The sequence below is a fragment of the Mugil cephalus genome, chromosome 17 (assembly GCF_022458985.1).
Source record: "Mugil cephalus isolate CIBA_MC_2020 chromosome 17, CIBA_Mcephalus_1.1, whole genome shotgun sequence".
NCBI lineage: Eukaryota > Metazoa > Chordata > Actinopteri > Mugiliformes > Mugilidae > Mugil > Mugil cephalus.
Genome location: NC_061786.1, coordinates 19,481,606 through 19,502,450, shown reverse-complemented (window position 1 = coordinate 19,502,450; position 20,845 = coordinate 19,481,606). Strand labels below are relative to the sequence as shown.

Genomic DNA, 20,845 nt, shown 5'->3' with positions numbered 1-20,845 from the left:
TGTTGTGAATGCAGCCCGTGTGCTACCGCTGAGTTCCCCGTATGCATCGCGACAACCTTGGGCGACTACACGAGCATTCAGGAGCATTTTATATTTAGTTTTATCTTCAAAAACAGTGAGAAATACTTAGATATACTCAACGTGTTGTTAAAATCGTATCAAACTCGGTCGTCCGCTGATGTATCCGCCCGGCATTAGCTACGACAGCGTGTTCAGAGTAAGTAGAAAGGGATTATAAGCTAGTTTTGCAGCGTTATTCGGTCTATTTCAATGTATTTATCAACAGTTGACTGTAATTTATGGCAACTTTAGCTAAAGGTGTGACCACTTCAATACAAGCTCTAATCAACTAATGCTTTCTAGTGCCTTATTACTTTATTTATTAATTCATTACACCAATACCGGTGCCAGAAATAATGAAAATCCCATTCAGAAGTAAAAATAGCTTAGTTTTATACCATTTGTTGGCAAAAACATGCTGCACCTAAAATGCTAAATACAGCAATTCATTTACTACAAGAAATACATTTAAGTAGCATCAATAAAACAGGAAAACACGTTTCAAATTTTTATAATCCTTTACCAAATAATGACATAGGGCGTGTAAATAATCATTATGACATTCCTTTGTGTTCATCTCTTTGCAAATCTGAGAAACGTCATCTTGATTGCTCACTATCATCTTGTGTGTTGCTTCCCAGCACTGAAGCGTCCAGATCAGAGCTGAAATGTCCCTGCCCAACATCACACGTCTCCGCCCGGTGAGGCTGCTGAGCTCCATCCACCACCACCACCACCAGCAGCAGCTGCTCCCCCCCTCCATCCCTCCGCTCACTGTGCCCAGTAGATCTGTGATCCAGAGTAAATACCGACGTCCCGGCGAGCCCAGAGGGGAAAAGCCTCCGTGGGAGAAGATTAACTTTGACTTCTCCAAGGGTTTGGAGGGGATAAAGAAACATTTCATGCTCCTGAAAAAAGAGTTCTTTGACCGCTGGGTGGGTCCGGAGGGCAAACCGCTCCTCGAGCACATGCTGGAGCAGAACCGAGTGCTGTGGGAGTTCAGAGGTCCGGAGAGCCTGAACGAGTGGACGGTGTCCTCTGATCGTGAGATAGGGGGGAAAAGTGAAGTCTATTTGAAGCTTGGAAAAAACAATAATACCTGTCTCCTGTACGGGACCCTGTGCTCTACGCCGCCAAGAGATGGAGAAACGCGCTACAGCGGATACTGCACCATGCGCTCAAAGCAACCACTGGTTGGTAACTTCACCATTCATGCTTTTTACTCATCCTTGTGGGACTTTATTCACTTTCAATCGATTTCTCATTTTAAAATGTATTTATTGAATAGACTTCATTGCTTGAACGTTTTTAACCTTTACTGACTTCTCCTCAGTGAAGATTTTTTATAGGTAGATTGATTTCATAATGAGCTTTTTCTTAGGAGCCTTTAGAGATCAACCTCCTGTCTTGAGTTTGCATTCTGACATTGCAAATAGATGACTTTTACAACAATTCAACCTTTTTGTTCTAGGCTTCATTTGATCGAAAAAAACACTTTGATTGGACCAGCTTTAACACCCTTCACCTGCGTGTGCGCGGCGATGGCCGTCCATGGATGATCAACATCGCACCGGAAACGTACTTCTCTCACCAGAACGACGACATATACAATTACTTCCTGTACACCAGAGGGGGGCCCTACTGGCAAGATGTTAAGGTGGGAAAAACATGGAGAAGTTCTTTGTAGATTTATCTTAAGTTCTGTTCAGAGCTGCTACAAAATCTCTGGAAAAAAAAAACCTGGTCACATTTTCTTCAAGGAACAGCAGCTCAACTACTGTGTTACTCATTTGCAGATACCTTTCTCCAAATTCTTTCTCACACATCGAGGGAGGGTACAAGACGACCAGCATCCTCTGCTGCTGGACAAGGTAGCTCAGAGAAATCAAGCTATGGAAAAAAAATGACACCGTTTCGTAGACGTGTATCTTTTATCTGAAGATTTCTTTTTCTACTAATTTACAGATCAACACCATCGGTTTCACCCTGGGAGACAAAGCGGACGGTCCGTTCCAGCTCGAGATCGACTTCATCGGGGCCTGTAAAGATTACGCTCACACTGAGGAGTTTGCCTACGAGATGTACAAGAGGAACCCGGAGGTTTGAGGACGACCGGCACAACGCTGCAGTTGGACTTTTATTGGAGAACCAATTAAACCGTCACATGAATCGACACAGATGATATGGATTCTAGTTTATGTAGCTAGTGTTTATTTTGCTTATCTGGCTGAAATGAGATGTGGTCAATTCAAGGTTTGCTAAAGACGACAACACACAATTGCTGACCTTTCATGTGGCATATAGATGATTTATCTTTAACAACAATCAAGAAGAGTAATAAAATGTTTTAAAACAGAAAGCGGATGAGGACATCTTGTAGGTAAATGCTTCTTATATTTTACTGCCTTCAAATATAAAAACAAAGCATAAGATTTTTTTTAAAACAACACAGGCTTTCCACACATCCCAAAAAATATAAAAAGTAATTCAGAGCAATTCAAATGAATACACGAGTCAAATCTAAGCGGCTGGAGAGAAGAAGAGCGTGTTTTTATCTACTTTCCTTTAGCTGGCTAAAAGAAACGGCAGGAAGAAGTGGACCAGCTGCAGACAACGATATTTACACGAGAACAACAAGCTGTACAAGAGTCTACAGAAAAACAAGCGCAGTATTTTTTACATCATGACGAGGCCTCTTCTTGCCCCGAGCATATTTTCCTTCTTCTGTTTTCGGCCTTCCGTTTGTTTTGCTCTCCTGTCGTCCCTGAAATAAGACCCAGAACATCCATGAGACGCCTTGTAAGATCGTACAGTCAGGGGAGAGTTTAAGTTTCTATTTCAGACGTACCTTGACTGGACTTTGTGTTGCTTGTAACTTTCCTGATGAGTATTTGAGACCACAGACTTGTTTTTTGTGGTGTCTTCTTTAGCTTCTCCAAATGGCTTCAGCTTCCCTATAAAGAAGAAATCCTATTGATATCCTATTCAGACAATATTCGATTTAACGATGAAATTGAGAATCATTTTGTACCTTTGTGAGGCTTGTAGCCGAGAGGACGCGACAGACTCGCCTTCAGATCAAAGTTTGGCTTCTTCTGAGTTCCGGGGGTTGTTGAAATGCTCGTGTTGCCAGTAAAAACAAAAGTTCCTTTCAAGAGGAGAAAAAAAATCATCCACTCAGTCTGTGTACATCTATGAACAATACACACGACATTCAAAAGAGGCTTGTGAAATTACCTGGAGTCTTTGTGGCAGAGAAAGGGGCTATCTTGACGCTGCTGGTCTTCCCTCCGGTGGCCGTCTGTTTTTGTGGGGTGATGGAAGCCGTGAAGGGCGACATGCGCGCCGGGGTCTTCACCAAAGACTTCTTGTGCTCGTTGTCACAAGTAGCTTCAGAGAACCTGAGCACAACATCAGGGGCGTTATAGCATCATTAAATACTACACTTCATCTTTAAGATCAGAGGGAATTTATGAAGTAAAATCAACTAGTCCTCAGGTAAGTAATGAAACACTTTGAGCTTTGGTTGATTGTTTAGGACTGAACATTTTCAGACCTGAGGAAGAAAGAGCGTCTCACCGAACATTGATCCTGCGAGTGGAAAGCACAGACGGTCTGAATGGAACGTCTTCCTTCCCGGACGGTTTGTTTGGCAGAGTTTTACTGGCTGAGAGCAGAGTGTGTCTGCGTCTTTCTCCGGCTGGGTTCTTATTCTCTGAGATGGGGCTGAACATGGTAGCTCGGGTCGGATTTGTCTTCTGGGGGGAGATTAAAAAATAAATAAATTGACAAACATTCATGGATCTCTGTGCTCTGGAAGTGATCACTATACTGGAATTGTTCAACAGGCAGTGATGCTTACCAGCTGAGACTTTCTATCAACCTGCTGCGGTTTAGTTTTATCCAAAGGCTTCTATAAAAAAATATAAACAAATAAATAAATAAAAAAATAATTCACAGGCATGAACTGTCTGGATAAAGTCAGCCAAGGAAGTACCTTCACATCAGATTTTTTGTAGGTCTCCATCACCTTCGTCTTCCGCTGAACGTAGGAATCGATGGACTCCATCTTGTTAAAATGGGCCTCGTGAAGTTTCTTGAAGTCTGCATGAGAGATTTTAAGAGTTAGTTTGTCCTGGTCCTGTTAATTTTTATTAAGAAAAACAGAAAGAATACTCACTCGGAGTGACAGGCTTCAACAGAGGCTTCTTCTTCTGCTGGGTCTTTTGGTAACGAGGGATTTTACCAGGTTTGGCCGCTTTTGTTGTCTTTTCTACACAAAACAAAAGGAAGACATTGATGTTTTTTCATATGCTAATTGGGATAAGGATATCCCGCGACAGCAATCTCTTAAGAGCAACAGGCTAAGGAAAGCTTAACCACAATACCGACCTGTTTTGCCATGCACGGCCTCTTCATCCTTGCTGCCGGTGGTCTGGGGCTGAGCTTCAGTCTGATCAGCATCCTTGGCAGAGGACACCTTTCTCTTCTTAGCTGCACGGGAATCACAGGGTGCACTAGATGCATCCATTTCTGCGTCAACCTAACAGAACCAAAACAACATTTTAAACGTCCTGAACGCCGAGCATTGCATCGATCATTTGTGCTGAGTATGTGGTAGTATGGATTACCTCTGCAGCGTTTGGGGCATCGCACTCAGTCACTGTTGCAGTATCAGAGATCTTTCTCTTAGGACAGTTTTTCCCACGACGTGTGTTCACAAACACACTGGTGCTGGAAGCTTCTTCCTTGCAAGCTGCCTCTTGACCATCCTGAGCTGCACTTTGTTCTTCTTGGACGTGATCATCCTGTCCCTGGATCAGAAATACAACAACATGCAGACGTCAGACTATCAGTCAAACATGATACGAGTTAAGATTTTTTGCATCCCAAAAACAACATGAATACATTACCTGTCCTTCTTCCTCTTTCTTCTTTTCTTGTTCATAGTGTTGCTTTAAGGCTTTCATGAGTTTTTCGGCCTGTTGAATGAAAGCAGTTTTTGAATGGAGTCCGCCCACACGTTAGCAAACAGTTAGCCACCTTTAGCTTCAACTCTGTCTGAATAATCTCACGCAAACAAAACAACTACAATTCCCTTACCTTCATGTTCGCTTTAAGTCCAATCTCCTTCGCGAGGCTTCGCAATTCTGCGTATTTCATGGAGTCCAGATCCATGTTGGTGGTAATATTTATCCCGTTTTGTGAAAACACTTCTGCAAACACACACACGTTCGTTTCTCTCACCGACAATCTGACGGTTAAAACTGCCTCCGATTCGAAACACAGCAGCAGAGCGATCTGATTGGTTGTTGGGTGTAACCGGAAATTCCTCACAGCCAATCAGAGCCTAGATGCATTTTCTTTTTCTTTCGTTCACGTTCAGCCCATTTACTTCATTTATCCGGAGGGAAAGCATATATTATTATTATTATTATTATTATTATTATTATTATTATTATTATTATTATTATTATTATTATTATTATTATCCAGTTGACTGGTTCCTTAAGGGGAGATGTTGTGGTGTCTTATTTTTATTTTTTTTATTCTTATTTTTATTTTATTTGATTCAATTTTATTTATTTATTTTTCCCCTTGTGTGCTGTGTGGAATTATTACTTGCACTGTTCTATTGTAGTACTTGCTAATTAAAAATATAAGATGAGATAAGATAGTATAACACACAATGAAATGCATTGTTATACCTGCAGCCTGTAGTAAAATAAATAAATAAATAAATAAAGTGCTACAGTGGCACACACGTTAAAAAACTAAAGTTATCAATGTATAACTGAGAAAAATAAAATAAAATAAAATATATACTGTCAACTCGAAATGCAAAGCTAACCCTTTATAGGGTATATTACTCCAGATGCCTAATAATTAGATATAGTTGTTTGTTTGTTTTGTATATATTTTTGTCTATTTCCGCGTCAATTTGACAAGGAAACGTCCCGTACGTGGGATAAATAAACTATTTCTTATGTCTTATAAACTACAGCACAGTCACCGGGTGAAACCGGTAGGGGGCGTTAATGCACCTGCAAGTTCGTTTACCAGTCATAGCAAACCAAAACAAGAAGTAGAAGAAGAATCAAAAAAACTGGAGGGAGACTTTTGAGTCCGGACTTCGACATCGTAGCCAAATAACACAACTGTTTCAGTGGGCATGGAATTAAAGAAAAAACTTGAAATGAAATGGAACGACGATTTAAATCCGGACAAAGCAGCAGGAGGCAGGCAGCGGATGACTCTTCATTGTAAGCAGTGCAACGCTGTGCTGGCGGACTCCTTCGGCGTCTGTGGAGAGGTCGCTTGTCTGGGCTCCATCATGTGTATAAGTAAGCGAATTAAAAGCAGCTGTCAATGTTGGAATACTTTTTATTTCTAAAGCGTTTTGGGGACTTAAGAAATCAGCTCTTCCTGGTTTACGTTATTTCACGTACGCAGCAGCCAGCTGAACGACGTTTGCTTAGTTGCCATGGAGACAACTCACTTTACGTGTCGTGAGGAAAAAAGCTCATACTGACTTTTGGTTAAAAAATATGACTACTTTTTAGAACATTAATAAACCTTTATTTACACAAATATTAACATTATGAAAACATAAAAAAAAAACATATTATTCTGTTTTTGATATTGTAATGTCATTTTTGTTCTTTCTTTAATAATTTCTTCCTGGCACACTTTTTAATGTATTGCAAGGATAACATTGTTAATCAGTACTTTTATGCTTGTCGCCCTTTAGGAGTAACAAAGGATGTGATTGTTAGTGATGCAATGAAGTCAGGATATAAAGGAGAGATGATTAATTGGTGAGTTTTGGCTTTTGAAACGTTGAAATAATAAATAAGTTGCTGGATGTGTCGCCTCATCCTTCACTGTCACTAGTTTAAATAATGCTTTCCCTCTCGGCTTCACTGCTCTCGTTTACTCTCAGTATATACAGCTCTCTGAAATGCCGTGGCTGCGGTTGTGTATTGGGGAAAGTCATTCACTCAGCTCCATCACGTCTGGCTGCAGTTCGCTCCATTTTTCTCCTCAGCAAGGCAAACATCCGCTGGTAAGCTTTCCCACTCCCACCGAGCAAGCAGCCATATTTACTTCCTGTGTACATGTTTACTGCTGTCTGGAGGAGCTACAATAAACAAGTGCCTTACGAGAGTTTGTTCTAGTGCATGAAAGGATTTTTAAAGTTCATATTCGAGATGAAACACATCCTTAATCGTATACAAATCAATAAATAAAGCTTTTCTTTGTCCTAATCTTGTCTGCAGCTTCATCCTCGGCAGCAGCTCAATGGTAAAAGCATCTGCGGTCTCATTTGATCAGAGGCCTCTCAAAGAAAACATTATTGAGGTGAGACTGGAAAATATGAATGGCTTAATATTATATTAATATCCAGAAATGTCTTTTAAAACTATATTCAGACACATCACCACTTGTGAAACATTGTGTGTTTATCTGTATATCTTCCTGTCTATGTTTGCTAAATTTTTATTATTGTCATTGTTTGACACAAGGTTAGAATTAAAATGTCTGTCTGTATAAAAGAAAAATACCCTCTCTGGACCACATGTGGAATAAAGTGGTATAATGAGATGGGCTGTTGCTAGCTGGTTAGCATGCTGTCTTCAGTAGATATTTCTGGAACAATGTCATAGAGTCAAAACTGTCATTTCTTACATAATGCACCTTTAAACAAGTACTACAAGATTTTTATTTAAAGAAATATCTTAATGCACACATCTGTCTTCAAATGGAAAAACAAAATGGCATTTGGAAATCTTTGCATTTACAAATTTGAGTTTTTGTGAGACAACACCTGCAGTTACCATTGATTGCCACAGGTGCCGCCAAAGACCTAAAAATGGAGATGGTTACTTTAGGTTTGCAGGTGGCATGGGTCCGCCTCGCTACAATGAAATAAAGAAACTCAGTGGCTCATTGGCAGAGCAACACATTTTCAAGAAGTCAATAATAGAGATCTGGGCTCATTAACCTGGGTACAGGCTGCATAAAGGACACAGTGTCATTGCCGTTAACCTTGTGTTAAACACGTGACAGGACTTGGATGTTTCAGTTTCAGAAAAAAAAATATAATCTTTCCTTTCGACTGCAGGTGAAACAACAGTTTGAGACGTTGTTGGAAGCTCTGATGTCGCACACTGAGAGTAGAGGAGCCGATGTCAGTAGCACCAGTGAACTGAGCAGTTACAACTCGAGAGGAATCCAGCTCTAGGATTTTAAAGGAGGCTTCATCCAATCTGCCGCCTTCTGTGTCATATGTACGTCGTATGTTTATATATCAGTTGGATTAACAATAAATTAACTAAATGACCTCAATACAAAGTCTCTTCCCATCTATCTCAGTTCTGTGATTTGTGTGCTATAAATTCTGCTGTCAATAAAGTTATTTTTTTCAAAAAAAAGCTCATTTATAAACCCGTCCAGTTTTATGTGTTTGTTTATCTTTGCTAGGCGAGTGTTCCTGCCTCATTGCTTTGCATACAGTCTTCTGTACTTCCTCTTGTCAGACTCTTTTTATATTTAGTCACCTGTAGCTGCTCTGTAAGATTCTGACAGTGTGCGTCAAGTCATTCATTCTGCGGCAGCATTCACACTTTAAGCAAACATCAACACCCCGAAGTCCAATTGGCACCATGCTGCATTTTATTGCTGAACTTCTGATACAGACTTTTTTTTTTTTTTTCTTTAATACAAAACCAGACAAGAGGCTCACACATAATAAGCATGCCCATTTCCTCCCTCTGGAGTGCATAGTTTCTACACAGGTCACCTCCTCAGTGAAAAAGTTGATCAACAAAGTAATGTCATTAATCTTATCTAAGATTAAGGTTGTTGTGTTTTTTTTTCTTTTCTTTTCATGGGAACAAAGGTTGTGTTTTTCAGCTGCACTGTGGCTGTACTGCCCCGGTCACGTTTGACACGACAGGGAGCTCGAGCAAAAGCCTCCGTCTCGTCTTTTTTCCGTCTGCGGATCGGTCGCGTCAGCGGAGCCGCGTTCGGACGCGCTCGCCGTCGAGTCAAACAACTGTCCCCAAGTCGTCATCTTGTCACAGAACGTTTCAATATCCTAATTACACGCATTCACATTACAAAGTTGGATTATTGCATGCAATACAAATCATTCGTTATTCTGCTAATTCATGCATATTTTTTAAACCCATACTGTATATCCGTGTTCCTAGACGCCTACTTGCTTTAAAAACTGTGAATAAAAATCCGCAGAAGGAGCATTACAGGTTTCCGTTTGTGTTTTTTTTTTTTTGTTTTAGAACACAAGACAGGATGATGATGGTGATGATGCAAGTCAGTACATAGAGAGAAAGTGCTTTTCAAACAAGTGTCAAGTTCGTGCAGTGATTCTTTTTGCAGCCACAGTTACTGAAAAGTTTATATTTCAAGAGGAAAAGAAAAAATAAAAAAGAAGAAGAGAGGGCTGGGTTTTTTGTGGATGTAAAAATGCTACAAGAATTTCAATTTTAAGCATCTCTCACGTACCGATCGCTTCGGATTATTGTTCTGGTGCTGAAAGAAACTGATGCTACAACTAACTGTCCTCACGCACGGTAAACCTTATCCAGTGTACCGCTGTTATTTAAAGCCAAACGCGTGACTCTCGAGTGGCGGCGAGTAAAACGGCCAAAACGTAAAAAATAGAAAGAGGCGAGGCGGAGAAAATCCTTTCCACGGTACAGAATCCTTTAAACACTTTAAACACCCTGGCACTAAACTCATGCATTATTGTAGGTTATTGCTTCTAAAACTCTAATCAAATACAATTTTATGGATTGAAATAGAACGCTCCGAATCCCGAAACTATGAGGTAAATATGTACAAAGCAATGTCACGGTGAGATCTGGAATTCTAATACACTACGTCGCATCCCAATCAGGATGCAGCAGAACATTTTTATTTTCTACCCCACGCTCATTTTAGTGGGACGTTTTTGGCTCTCGTGTATTAACCTACCTAATCCTGCCAATGCTTAAAGAGTGCATGGATACAACACAGCACTTATACTTATACTGAGCGTACGTAAAGCGACTCGAATCAATATTTTCTAATTGCATACTCTGATTGTGTCGCACAGATTAGATTTTAGGGACGAAGCCGTGTTTCTCTAAGTGTTGGTGTGTTTAGTCGACACCCGTTACCTAAACTGAAACGAAAAGCTTCGAGCTTCCCGACTTAGTCTATAAAGGAAAAAAAAATAAAAATAAAATCAATCTCACTACTCTCCATGAAGCAAGCGTCACTACTGGTCATGCATGGCTACTATAATGTTGGCACCACAGTCCCGCTAAATAAGCTAATGCACATGAGTCTATACATATCTTAATGGAAGACATTGGTGATTTTGTTGCTTTCAAACAACTTGTCACTTGTTTATACAATATACAGTTTGGTCAACAACATGACAGTTAAGATCAAATATTGCACAAATCCCGGTAAAATGCGATTTTCTTTTTCTTTTTTTTTTTTTGGGGGGGGGGGGGGGCTACAAGGGTGGGAAAGGAGAAGAAACCAGGGGTCCCCCCCCCAACGTGAGGACAAGACAAAACAACAGGTTTGATCATATTTGTTGGGAAATAAGAAATGTTTTTATGATTTCATGTCACAAAAGAAATCAAAGCTCCGCATCTACACTCACTCGCCAGTTCATTAGGTACACCGGTGAAAATGAATGCATTCTAATATAACAGCCCTGCACTGAAACCTGTTTAAAATGTCACCGTTGAGCTACTGAACAGTGTTTCTATTATTTTGACAACCCCATTTTAACCCCAATAACAAAAACACATGTTTAAGTCAATGCAGCTCAACAGCAACAAAAACTACATCCTCCAAAGTGACCGTACAGTTAAGAAAAACCACCTTTCTGACGCTGTTTCAACATAAACTGAACAGGATTTAGTTCAGGTGTGTTGTATTACGGTGCATTCCACTCGTGCACCTACTGTTTAGTCAAATGACTGTACCTGCATGTAAATAAATGACAGCTAATGAGGTAGAAAGGGGAACATATTCAAGGTGAAAGCCTAAATAAAAAGTACCGTAAAGCCAACGTTGGACCAGAATGTGGGAATGGACAAACATTAAAACAATACAATAAGAAAAGGAGCCAAATTTCAGTCTAAAGCATTAATCGTTGGGGGAATCGTCTGCACGGTAAACCTGAAATGAGGACACGGGGTAAAAGATGCTACCAAAATGGCTGAGCTGAAGGTAAATGACATCATGTGCGTGTTGGCTGCTCCTACTTAAATCTCCACAAACCTCACTTCACTTATTAACCGTCTACAACTGAAAATTACGATGACGAAACTGCTGTGGCGCTCGACAACCACTGAGCTACCTGCGCTGATCGCACTCCTTTTTTCAACCCTGTTGGACTTGCTATGGCAATGAGGTAGTGCAAACGAAATTAAACGAGGAAAACGCACGCGATGACGCCCATTTAAATCACAGACCTTGATCTTTGCTACAGTATCGTGTGTCTTTGCTTTCTTCCCAGAAAATGGGAGCAGATAATTTGTTCATTACCAAAATAACTTGATTCCTTACTATTTTTTTTTTTTTTTTTTTTTTTTATTTTCCAGGGGCAGTGACTGATGTTGACGCGCAGCCTGACAAGAACATCACCCGGACTAATTTTAGGCTACATTTACACATGGGCAGAGTGTGCATAATGGAAGTGAGACGGCCAAACAACCTTGGCAGGCGTCCTCACTGGTGATCGGGCGGCAGAAAGAGGCCGGGACGTGAGGGGATGCTGCGGAGGAGAGGCGGCCGACGTCCCAGCAGCAGCAGGAAGGAGGTCGGCCGCGTGCACAGACGCCCCAGAAAGAGGTCATCTTGACAGCGAGTCTTTTACCTCCGCGGGCTGGAGTGATATGTCGGCGATGCTGGGTCAGATCCGAAGGGAGACATTCCTGCGGTGTGGGCTTCAGCTGGTTTCATGGCTCCGTCTCTTCCTAGAATAATAATTCACACGCGGTTTATGTAGGACTATAATATTGTGGTTAATGGTTAGAGAAGTGGATCTGAGAGTTCAGTTAGGTCAGTGGTTTAAAGCCCAAGCACCTAAAACCTTTGCATGGCTGCCTCCTGCTTTGTGTGTGTGTGCAAAAGAAGAAACTTCTTGTATTTGAACATATACAAGTGGCTTTTACATTTACATTAATTGAAAATAAGGTTTTCCTCTAGACATCCTCATTATTATGATGTGCTTTTTTCAATGTCATACACATTTTTTAAGCCGTTAATCAAAAGTTTGCTGAATAATTTACTGCTAATCAAGTTATCGATTGAGTTCCTAATTATTTTAACTGTTGCGTTACAAATCCTGAACCTCAGCACAGACAGATCTTTAAATATATCTATATAAATAGATATATTTATTCATCCAGTGGAGAGTTAGGTATCCAGTAGCATTATTACACAGAGGCAGGACGAATTAGTCACCAAAAAGGGTCAAAAATAAAAGTATAGGTAGGTAGAATATATAAAGAATATATATATAATACATATACAAAGACAAACAAAGAAAAACATACTACAATGTATGTATACTAGTGCAATAAATATTGTGTGTCTATATAGTGATAGACGTACAGGAATAAAAATAAATAAAAAGATAAAGGAAATGTAAAAAACTAACACACACACACATATATATAACGATCTCATTCACAAATACTAATGATCACTGTAACTGTACGTCACATGAAATTGCAATTGCGCATGTGTGATGCACATCATTGAAAGAAAATATATGAGTTTATGTATGAAACTACACAAGATATATAAATACTGCATAAAATATCAAACATGTAAAATAAACGTTATTAAATATATGAAATATATAGTAGCAGCAGGTAGCATTAAGATGCTGAACCTGTACCTATATGTGATTTGGGAAAACACACTTAATACATAATAAGCCTCCAGCTAAAATACAAAATTTAAAACAACTAACTCGAATGTATGTGCAGTTCTTAGATCGATGCATCCTTTAAAACCAGAAACCAGATCTGAAACAGAGAGCAGGGCTGAGGCTGGCTGAAGCACTGACCTTGGTGAGAGTTGGTCGGAGACACTGCAGAGATATTTCCTCTGTGGTTTGAGCCGCAGCTCAACACAATGGTAAACAAAAGCCGAGGGAGGGAGGGAGGGACGGGGGGTCTTCTTCTACGGTCACACGTTCAGGTCTCCCAAACGGGACGGTTTGTTGTGTTGAGAGGGGCCGCCTAGGTGAGGATGTATTTAAAAAGAATGACAAACCCACAAAACCTTCTGGACCCCCTTCTCTCCCCACCGTGCACTCGCCAGACGAGGAGAGAAGAAGGTCCCGTCGTCCGCTGCTGCTCCTCTGAGCACCCTGCGCTCTACGCCATTTTCGCCCTGCTACTATGAACCAACGGAAGAAAGCGGTGATTGGACCGGACGGCTGTCAATCAAAGCGTATAAGCGATAAGGCCCGCCCCGGAAGCGCTTCTTCTTCTTTGTTTGTCCTTTTTGCGATGCCGCTGGATTTTGCATCGATCAGACGCCAAGTGGCAAATGCAGGGCCTGTATCGACAATCTAAATCTGAATGAATTTTCGTGACTTTTAAGTGTTTTTGTGATTTGCTTTTGGATTATTAATCAGTTAACATCTGGGCATAGTTTATTAGTTAATAAAAAAAAGACTTTATTATCACAATAAAAGTTTATGTTCAGAAACAACTCAAAATTATCACTTGAGAACACATGAAAACAAATTATTTTTCAGGCAGTGTTCAGAAACTACAATGTAGTGACAAAACTAAATCTATTCCTTTCAAAAGCCGTTTAAAAAAATGATGATTTTAGTGATTTTTCATTTGCTTATATAAGTTTGTCACGTTACCACTGAATCTTAGAGGCTTTGGCAAATAGCACATTTGAGGAACCGAAATTTAAGTATCAATCTCATTGGTTTTGATATTACATTTCATTAACTCGAGAAATATATATACTGAAATGTACATACGTATCCACAGTGTATTAGAAACAAGAATAAATTAACGATGAAAAGAAAATGATAGAGGAATAATCTTTAGGTAAACAGATTTAGCTAGTTAGCGCCACCCACACAAATTTCTTACTCAAATGAATTTATTTTCTAATTTATTCTTTTCACTGGTACATGCACTGTACACATAGTTCATTGGCTAAACGTACCTCTTCCTAGAAAGACTTTTTATAACAATAAGTTGTTTATAGTTGTACTATAATTGTAAATGATTTTCATGAAGTTACATCCAGCAGCAGCTTGACACTACCTGCTACTAAAAGCAATAAACCCAATCGCAAAAATTTAAAAGACAAAAAACTCTCCCAATAAATGACACAAATACAATGAAGCATGGCACTGATTTTATTTAAATCAAATTCATGAATCACTTGATAATACCTAGACCGACGTCACATAACACGTGGATCATATCCCACTGATAATCACATAATGATTGATAAAATGGTTGAGCTGTATTTCCTGCTGGAGGGTGTAATTATTCGACAAACTCACGTTAAAGATTAAAGGATCAGACATCAGCTCTCCAAGTCATAACCATTGGCCTGTACAGACAATATTTTTATACATTTGATTCTCGTCCGTGACGATTTCAACGGTGAACAGTGCATGAATGAACAAACATATTTCGTTACCGGACTGATCATATAAATAGAAGCATAGCGGGTTATCTTTGGCTGATCTAAACCTACAAAGTAACTGGTCTACAACCCAATTTCCACGATAGCACCTGATAGGCAGGCGTTCATAAGGCTCTAGCAGAGAGTGGGGAAACTTCTCGAGAAGGTTCGTGTTCTGTTACACTGCCTCATGCCGAGGAGACGGTATGTTTCACCGTTTTTAGTTGTAAATGAATAAGCCCCTAGAGAGGCCGGGTTACGTTTATTGGCAGTGGCGAGGTTAATCCGTACAAGAAAAACGACTCACACAAACGTAGCAGTGGGCTCCTGCTTACTGTCGAGATAATAACTTACAATGGAGAACCAAAGCTGTGGCACTTCAGTGAGTAAAACACAAACATCTGGGAAGCGAGTCCTGCTTTTTCTTCTGGGGACAAACATAAAAGCCGACTGGTCTGACTCGCTCTGCCACCAGGATTCATTAGGTCCTGCTGACACTGAAAACACTGACTTTTTCTTAAGTGGAATCACACATGTTACAAGTTTCACTTCGGACTATTGCATAAGTTATACAGACAAAGACGTAGCATGTGTTAAATATCAGTGGAACCGCTTGGATGAACTTACTCACTGCAACAGCAACAAGCTTTATGGTCTATAAAAAAGTTGGAACAGCGGAGGCACCAACTATGAGGCCCTAAAAGTTTTCTAATAAATAATGTTCCATTACCGGGAAAAAAAAAAAAAAAAAAAATACAGAGTGACATTGCATAAAACATCCCAAGGCACGCAACTTTTTCCCTTTGTTTTACGATGCGGAGGCAGAAACTCAGGATCTATGGTGTTATCTACCGAATGCTTGTTCTGACAGCGTGTTCTCGTGGTGAGGGCCACGGCTGCCTGCTGAGAATCTGGATGAGGTTGTGTCCTGACATCAAATGACATGTTCAAGCTCAAAAGAAGACAAAGAGGAAAAAAGAAACTTAGTGCAGGAACCGGATGCTCATTTTCTGTTCCACGTCCACCTTTTCCAAGACCTGAGAAAAGAAAACCGGTTTAGAATCAAACGTAAAACAACGTATTCAGCCGACTGTTTATTAGGTACACTAGTGAAAACTAATGGATTCTAATATAATGGTCCTAAACAAAATATTGCACACAAATTAAAGTGAAATCCAGGACTTCATCCTGTGCTCTCACAGCGAGACAATGATTCACATGCTACTATGCGACATGCAAAACTGCTCAGTACTATGCAAAACCTTTTCCTTGGGATATACATTTCCTCCTTTTCCTGAGGCCAGTTCTGGCTCTAGCCTGCGTCCCACTGAGGCTAAAAGTGCACGTGGTCATGGTACATGGTCGGGGCTTTTAATTAAAAAGAACCCTCCAAATAGCATCGGTTACGGGTAAAAAAAAAAAGGAGCTGCATGTTTAAGACGACCAAAAAAAAAACCTGCCTTGATGAATTCATTGAAGGAAATGGAGTTGTCTCCGTTTGTGTCGGCCTCCTGGATGGTGCGGTCGGCAATGCTGCCGAGTTGTTCGTCTGAAATGTTCACGCCGACCATCATCCGTAAGACCTGAGGAGAAGGAAGCAAAAGTCTGAAAAACAGCTGCTACTCGAGATTATATAAGAGTCGTGATGCCTTCCTAGCTCACAGCTACTGTAGGATTATAAATAACGGTGCAGACATATGTGGTTACAAAAATAAGCACATAAACAGCACTTTGAGTCACGTATGATTTCGTTTTCCAGGCACATCAGAGGACGCAGGTGACACAGAGATGTTTTGCGCAAAACAAGGGATCAGTCTGAGTCACTGAGCCCGGAGCTTACGCCTATTACAGGTCACACAATGTCACAGAAACCGAGGATGAACACACACAGACAACAAATAACACGGAGGGAGCCCAGAGGAAGTCAAAATACAGGATATTAGACTGTCTGGGGAATATCAACCCGTAGTTAAGCTGAGATATCGTGTCATTATCAGCACAAGGGCAAAGTCTCCTCATCAACGTGGAAGTCCTTTTCTCCGTAGAGCACTTTTAAATGCATGTTGTGCAACATCAGCCTCCTTGTTAAACCTACAGCAAATATTCTGATAGGTTAATGTTTACTAAGAAAAGAAAAGAAAAAGGTTTAAACCTAATCACTAACCATGTGTCTGATTTACTGTGACTCGGCGTCACATATACGTGACCGAGCGGCACACTCACCTGCAGCAGCTCATCCCGAGAGATTTTGTCATCTCTGTCCAGGTCATAGAGGCGGAAAGCGACTGGAAAACAAAAACACACGCAAGTTAGTAAATCCCGTGAATGCGCACGATGCTGGTCAGCGGCTCCGCCCGCACACGCCCGCCTGCCTGACCGGGCGCCGCACACTCACAGAGCAGCTTGTTTGTCCTGCTGTTGAGCGGCTCGCTGGTGGCGGCGTTCTTGTTCTTCTCGTTGTCCTCTATCGGCCTGAAGTGAGCCAACGTCCGCATGAAGCCTCTGAAGTTCACCTGGTCCTCTCTGAAGACCGGAGTGAAACAGAAAAGACGAAAACACGTTGGCTCGGATGACTTTTGTGTTCAAAACGAAGCAGTGTGCGCAACACAATAAAAACTCAAACCAGTAGTAATCTAACACCACTGCACAGTCTTGAATTCTCCCCACTTCTATTCTCACTCGGAGGCAAAGAGGCCAAAACCAGAGAAACGAGAAGCCATCGGAAACCATTAAACACCGCGGCTAAAATTAAACCGCCTACACATCTGTCTTTTTGGGGATTTTAATGATATATTCACCGACATCTGGTTTTTCACTTCCAGGCTGATAAAAAACACTCGTCAAATACGCAGCTCGATGCCCCGCTTGATTTATTTCTACACAGTTTTGGCACAAAGGAGCGGAGGAGCCACAACAGAAAAGCATCACGGGCTGGTTCAGATGTGGCGGTGGTGACTCAAACCCGCAGCGGCGCACACTCGAATAACAGGATGCCCAAAAAGACTGCGGACCAAATAACGGGGACGACTCACCCCTCAGGGAAGAATGCGTTGATGATTCTGTCTCCGAGAGGATTGATGGCCAACTCTGGAATCCTCTGGAAATCTTCACGGCTGCAGGAGACACAATCAAATACAACATATTCAAGCAGCAGAAAGAACTTATTTATAACTTATTCTAATTTAATGCAAGCCTCAGATTGATGTGCGATGAGGCTTGAGACTGTTTGGATTGAATTTGACTCAATCCATGAAATAATAATTGACTAAATTCAGAGATTTAACGACCAGTGACAGGGTTTCTTTGTCCAGCGTTGGGATCGAAAGCTAGCCTGCTTAAATATACGTGAAACCTCACTGTTGTGACAACTCTAAAACGATAAGGAAGTATGTCACACTGAGGAAAAATGAGAACAAACGTGGCGTGTGTCGTGACTGAAGGCACCGGAGAAAGAACAAGGGGAACCAATAACTTATTATGTGTAAACACAGCACATTCAAAGGCTGGAGTTCTGAGAAATGGTGCGACAAAGGCGTTTATTTTTCTTAATCTGCCCTTGATGGAGTGACGTGCGCAAGAAGAATCCTCACTCCCAAAACCATGGTTCACACTTAGGTTTTTAGTTGCTTAATGATTACACATTTCTTCACCTATCGCTCGTCTCATTCTGTGACTTCACTCACGTAATAAGCTCCTTGTCAGACTTCATTCACACCTAATGAGTAACACACACTAACATCCTTAGGCTAAATCATGCAGTTACAGAAAAAATACACCAAAAGATTCAGCACGCTTGAGGAATCAGTCCTGAACTAGATCCCTCCGTTACAATGTTTATTTTTATAAAGCGGCATCAGGAAGGTGCTGATCCAACAAAAGTCTTTCAGTTATTTGGTCCACTGACTAGAACAGGGCTCCCAAAATAACAGAAACACGTGTCATGAACAAACAAATCCAATAAGAATACAAGAATGCACAGCCTCTAAAATGAAAACACAATTTGGTTATTTTCAGCTCTGACCTTCACGAATTTAAGATTTAATGCAGGACTGTTATATTGTGTCCGTCAAGCAAGCGTGAGGACCATTTATAGTCCTCCTTGTGTGTCTAGCCTCCGATTCTGCCCCTGTAAATACCATAAATATTTAACAAGATGAATTTCAATTGACCTTGTTGTCGTTTAGGTCCCAGCATGTCTTTGTGATCTTCTTGACTTGCAAAAGAACCACATTCAGGCTGGTGTTTACTAATGTTTACCTTAGAGTGCCGTTTTCCCCTTTGTCCAGGCTGGTGAAGCGGCTGTACAGGCGGGTGATCTGACTGTGGGAGACTGCAGAGAGGACACCAAAGATTTTACAACCAGATAAAGAGAAGATAGCAGCTATACAGAGTGCTTCAAAGGGAGCAACCTCTCACCTAAATACTAACCCTTATTACACTAAATCTGTCATTAGAGACTGAATGGATGAAACTTCACCCAGTGACATTGCAGCCAATAAATTACACACAACGCAGCTTCCTCTTGGTATGTGAAATTATGACATTTCCCTGAACAAATGTCAGACTTTGGTTGTGTCACAACAGTAAATCATATTGCAAATATAGTAGAAAGCTAGCTAATGCTCAAGTGTCCCGACCGCAGGAATTAGCCGGAGCTTAACTTACAGCCGGTCTCCTTCTTAATTTCTTCAATTTCCTCTTCTCGGAGTAACGTGGACGCTCTGGATCCCATGGTGAAAAGTAAAAAAGGGCGTCAAAAACGAGCTGACTCCTTGCGCAACCACACCAGCTGTGAAATAATCTCTGTCCGGGACTGACTGTTAAAAGTTAGCAAAGTGGCTAAGTTAGCGAGCTTCGTCCGCTGTGGTCGTTGCTAGGAAGTAAAACGGGCGCGTGGAGTCCAGTCCAAACAGCCGGTTTGTGTCTTCTTGTCGGTGTAGCTCGGCGGGGAGCCTGTGTGCTATTACTGTTTTTCTCCGGCCGGTTGCCTTTTCATGTTGAGGGTTTCGATCCAGTGTTTCGGTCAGGTTATCTTCCTGTTTATTAAAGTGGGTGGGGTTTACTGGGCCGCCTCCCTTAGCGCTCTCTTTACTCTACCTCCCTACTTCCCTAGTATTCCCTAATACTCCTTCGTACCTCCCTAGTACTCCGTACCTCCCTACCAGTATGGCGTCGCTCCAGTTAGGGAGCTAATTATGTGCCTGTCCAAAATTATACGAAAACCCTCAAACTATTTTTTACTCGACAACAAAATATCACAGCACCCTTTATATCGAACAAATGAACCAAATACATCGTTATTTATTTATTCTTTTATTAAATTGATATATTTCTTTAAAAAGTTTGAAGATTCTCATCAGTCATATTGAAGGAAGCCTAGCGGCTAGGCTGCTAACCGGTCGGGATGTCGGGATATCGTCCTCAATACATATATATACACGGTCAATGGGGTAACTATGGCAACTATACCGTTGCTACTACAAAATAAATCGTATTATTTAATAGTTACAACAACGACAATTATTATTATTAATATAATATTTATTATACATTTATGTTAATTTTAAAACTGCCTTATTGCTGTTGATGTGGGGGGAAAATACTCATTTAAAATAATCAAACTGTTATTTTTTTATATGTAATAACGATAAGTCCAAATTATAGTTAACAAATGCGATATAGAAACTAATTTTGATTAAAGATGTATGTTGATATTTTACCACTAGATGTCACACTTTCATTTTATTATACAGCCCTTGCAGCTATTTTCCGCACAGGTATTAATCATAAAGAACAACTGAGAGTTATATTATTAAAATGTGGTACAATAAATAAATACATTTAAACCTTTCAAACCTTTTTTTGTTTTTTTAAACAGAAATGAAATTAGATTCGGACTTTTAGGGAACCAGTAATCTTATTACATTTCAACATGAATCTCTCATCTTATTGGCCTTCATTTTGTGGCTAGAACAAATATAATAATGAAATTCATCTGAAGGTTTGTGAGAATCAGCAGATGAGAGATGAGAGATTCATGGTCCCCAAAGAAAATTGGTCATTCTTTCCAAATTTCTGT

The 20,845-nt window shown here is 40.6% G+C and overlaps 4 protein-coding genes and 1 long non-coding RNA gene across 5 annotated transcripts; 2 read left to right on the top strand and 3 right to left on the bottom strand.

Annotated features, from left to right (window-relative positions):
- The first annotated feature begins 20 nt into the window (after positions 1-20).
- ndufaf1 (NADH:ubiquinone oxidoreductase complex assembly factor 1) lies at positions 21-2,419 on the top strand. The gene is made up of 5 exons (XM_047610769.1): positions 21-217; positions 702-1,253; positions 1,532-1,717; positions 1,857-1,931; positions 2,026-2,419. Exons 2-5 carry the CDS (start codon positions 729-731, stop codon positions 2,164-2,166), a joined length of 927 nt encoding a protein of 308 aa, XP_047466725.1. The 5' UTR covers positions 21-217; positions 702-728; the 3' UTR covers positions 2,167-2,419.
- Positions 2,420-2,437: 18 nt separating this feature from the next.
- nusap1 (nucleolar and spindle associated protein 1) lies at positions 2,438-5,335 on the bottom strand. Its single transcript, XM_047610763.1, has 12 exons — positions 5,164-5,335; positions 4,974-5,042; positions 4,692-4,874; positions 4,453-4,603; positions 4,241-4,333; positions 4,058-4,164; positions 3,923-3,973; positions 3,640-3,818; positions 3,298-3,461; positions 3,092-3,208; positions 2,909-3,014; positions 2,438-2,824 (listed from the first exon to the last, which is right to left on the bottom strand). Exons 1-12 carry the CDS (start codon positions 5,236-5,238, stop codon positions 2,737-2,739), a joined length of 1,383 nt encoding a protein of 460 aa, XP_047466719.1. The 5' UTR covers positions 5,239-5,335; the 3' UTR covers positions 2,438-2,736.
- Positions 5,336-6,108: 773 nt separating this feature from the next.
- Positions 6,109-10,291, top strand: oip5 (opa interacting protein 5). Its single transcript, XM_047610775.1, has 5 exons — positions 6,109-6,404; positions 6,812-6,878; positions 7,004-7,126; positions 7,341-7,422; positions 8,186-10,291. The coding sequence occupies exons 1-5, from the start codon at positions 6,233-6,235 to the stop codon at positions 8,303-8,305; spliced, it is 564 nt and encodes a 187-aa protein (XP_047466731.1). The 5' UTR covers positions 6,109-6,232; the 3' UTR covers positions 8,306-10,291.
- A 1,364-nt stretch (positions 10,292-11,655) lies between these two features.
- LOC125023481 lies at positions 11,656-13,518 on the bottom strand. Its single transcript, XR_007114617.1, has 2 exons — positions 13,166-13,518; positions 11,656-12,065 (listed from the first exon to the last, which is right to left on the bottom strand). It is a non-coding gene; the product is annotated as an uncharacterized LOC125023481 (long non-coding RNA).
- Positions 13,519-14,475: 957 nt separating this feature from the next.
- On the bottom strand, positions 14,476-19,897 carry chp1 (calcineurin-like EF-hand protein 1). The gene is made up of 7 exons (XM_047610774.1): positions 19,432-19,897; positions 19,024-19,096; positions 17,799-17,879; positions 17,162-17,289; positions 16,990-17,051; positions 16,227-16,349; positions 14,476-15,803 (listed from the first exon to the last, which is right to left on the bottom strand). The coding sequence occupies exons 1-7, from the start codon at positions 19,496-19,498 to the stop codon at positions 15,750-15,752; spliced, it is 588 nt and encodes a 195-aa protein (XP_047466730.1). The 5' UTR covers positions 19,499-19,897; the 3' UTR covers positions 14,476-15,749.
- Positions 19,898-20,845: the final 948 nt, after the last annotated feature.

Bases quoted from the DNA above. Each gene is read 5' to 3' on its own strand.
- ndufaf1 (XM_047610769.1), top strand. From the start codon at position 729: ATGTCCCTGCCCAACATCACACGTCTCCGCCCGGTGAGGCTGCTGAGC. The intron at 1,254-1,531 runs GTTGGTAACTTC...TTTTTGTTCTAG, and splicing joins TGCGCTCAAAGCAACCACTG to GCTTCATTTGATCGAAAAAA. The intron at 1,718-1,856 runs GTGGGAAAAACA...ACTCATTTGCAG, and splicing joins CCTACTGGCAAGATGTTAAG to ATACCTTTCTCCAAATTCTT.
- nusap1 (XM_047610763.1), bottom strand. From the start codon at position 5,238: ATGGATCTGGACTCCATGAAATACGCAGAATTGCGAAGCCTCGCGAAG. The intron at 3,974-4,057 runs GTACTTCCTTGG...ATTTTTTTATAG, and splicing joins ACAAAAAATCTGATGTGAAG to AAGCCTTTGGATAAAACTAA. The intron at 3,819-3,922 runs GTAAGCATCACT...ATCTCCCCCCAG, and splicing joins TTGATAGAAAGTCTCAGCTG to AAGACAAATCCGACCCGAGC.
- oip5 (XM_047610775.1), top strand. From the start codon at position 6,233: ATGGAATTAAAGAAAAAACTTGAAATGAAATGGAACGACGATTTAAAT. The intron at 6,879-7,003 runs GTGAGTTTTGGC...GTTTACTCTCAG, and splicing joins AAAGGAGAGATGATTAATTG to TATATACAGCTCTCTGAAAT. The intron at 7,127-7,340 runs GTAAGCTTTCCC...TCTTGTCTGCAG, and splicing joins AGCAAGGCAAACATCCGCTG to CTTCATCCTCGGCAGCAGCT.
- chp1 (XM_047610774.1), bottom strand. From the start codon at position 19,498: ATGGGATCCAGAGCGTCCACGTTACTCCGAGAAGAGGAAATTGAAGAA. The intron at 17,290-17,798 runs GTGAGTCGTCCC...TCCGGTCTTCAG, and splicing joins AACGCATTCTTCCCTGAGGG to AGAGGACCAGGTGAACTTCA. The intron at 16,350-16,989 runs GTGAGTGTGCCG...CCTTCTCCTCAG, and splicing joins CTCGGGATGAGCTGCTGCAG to GTCTTACGGATGATGGTCGG.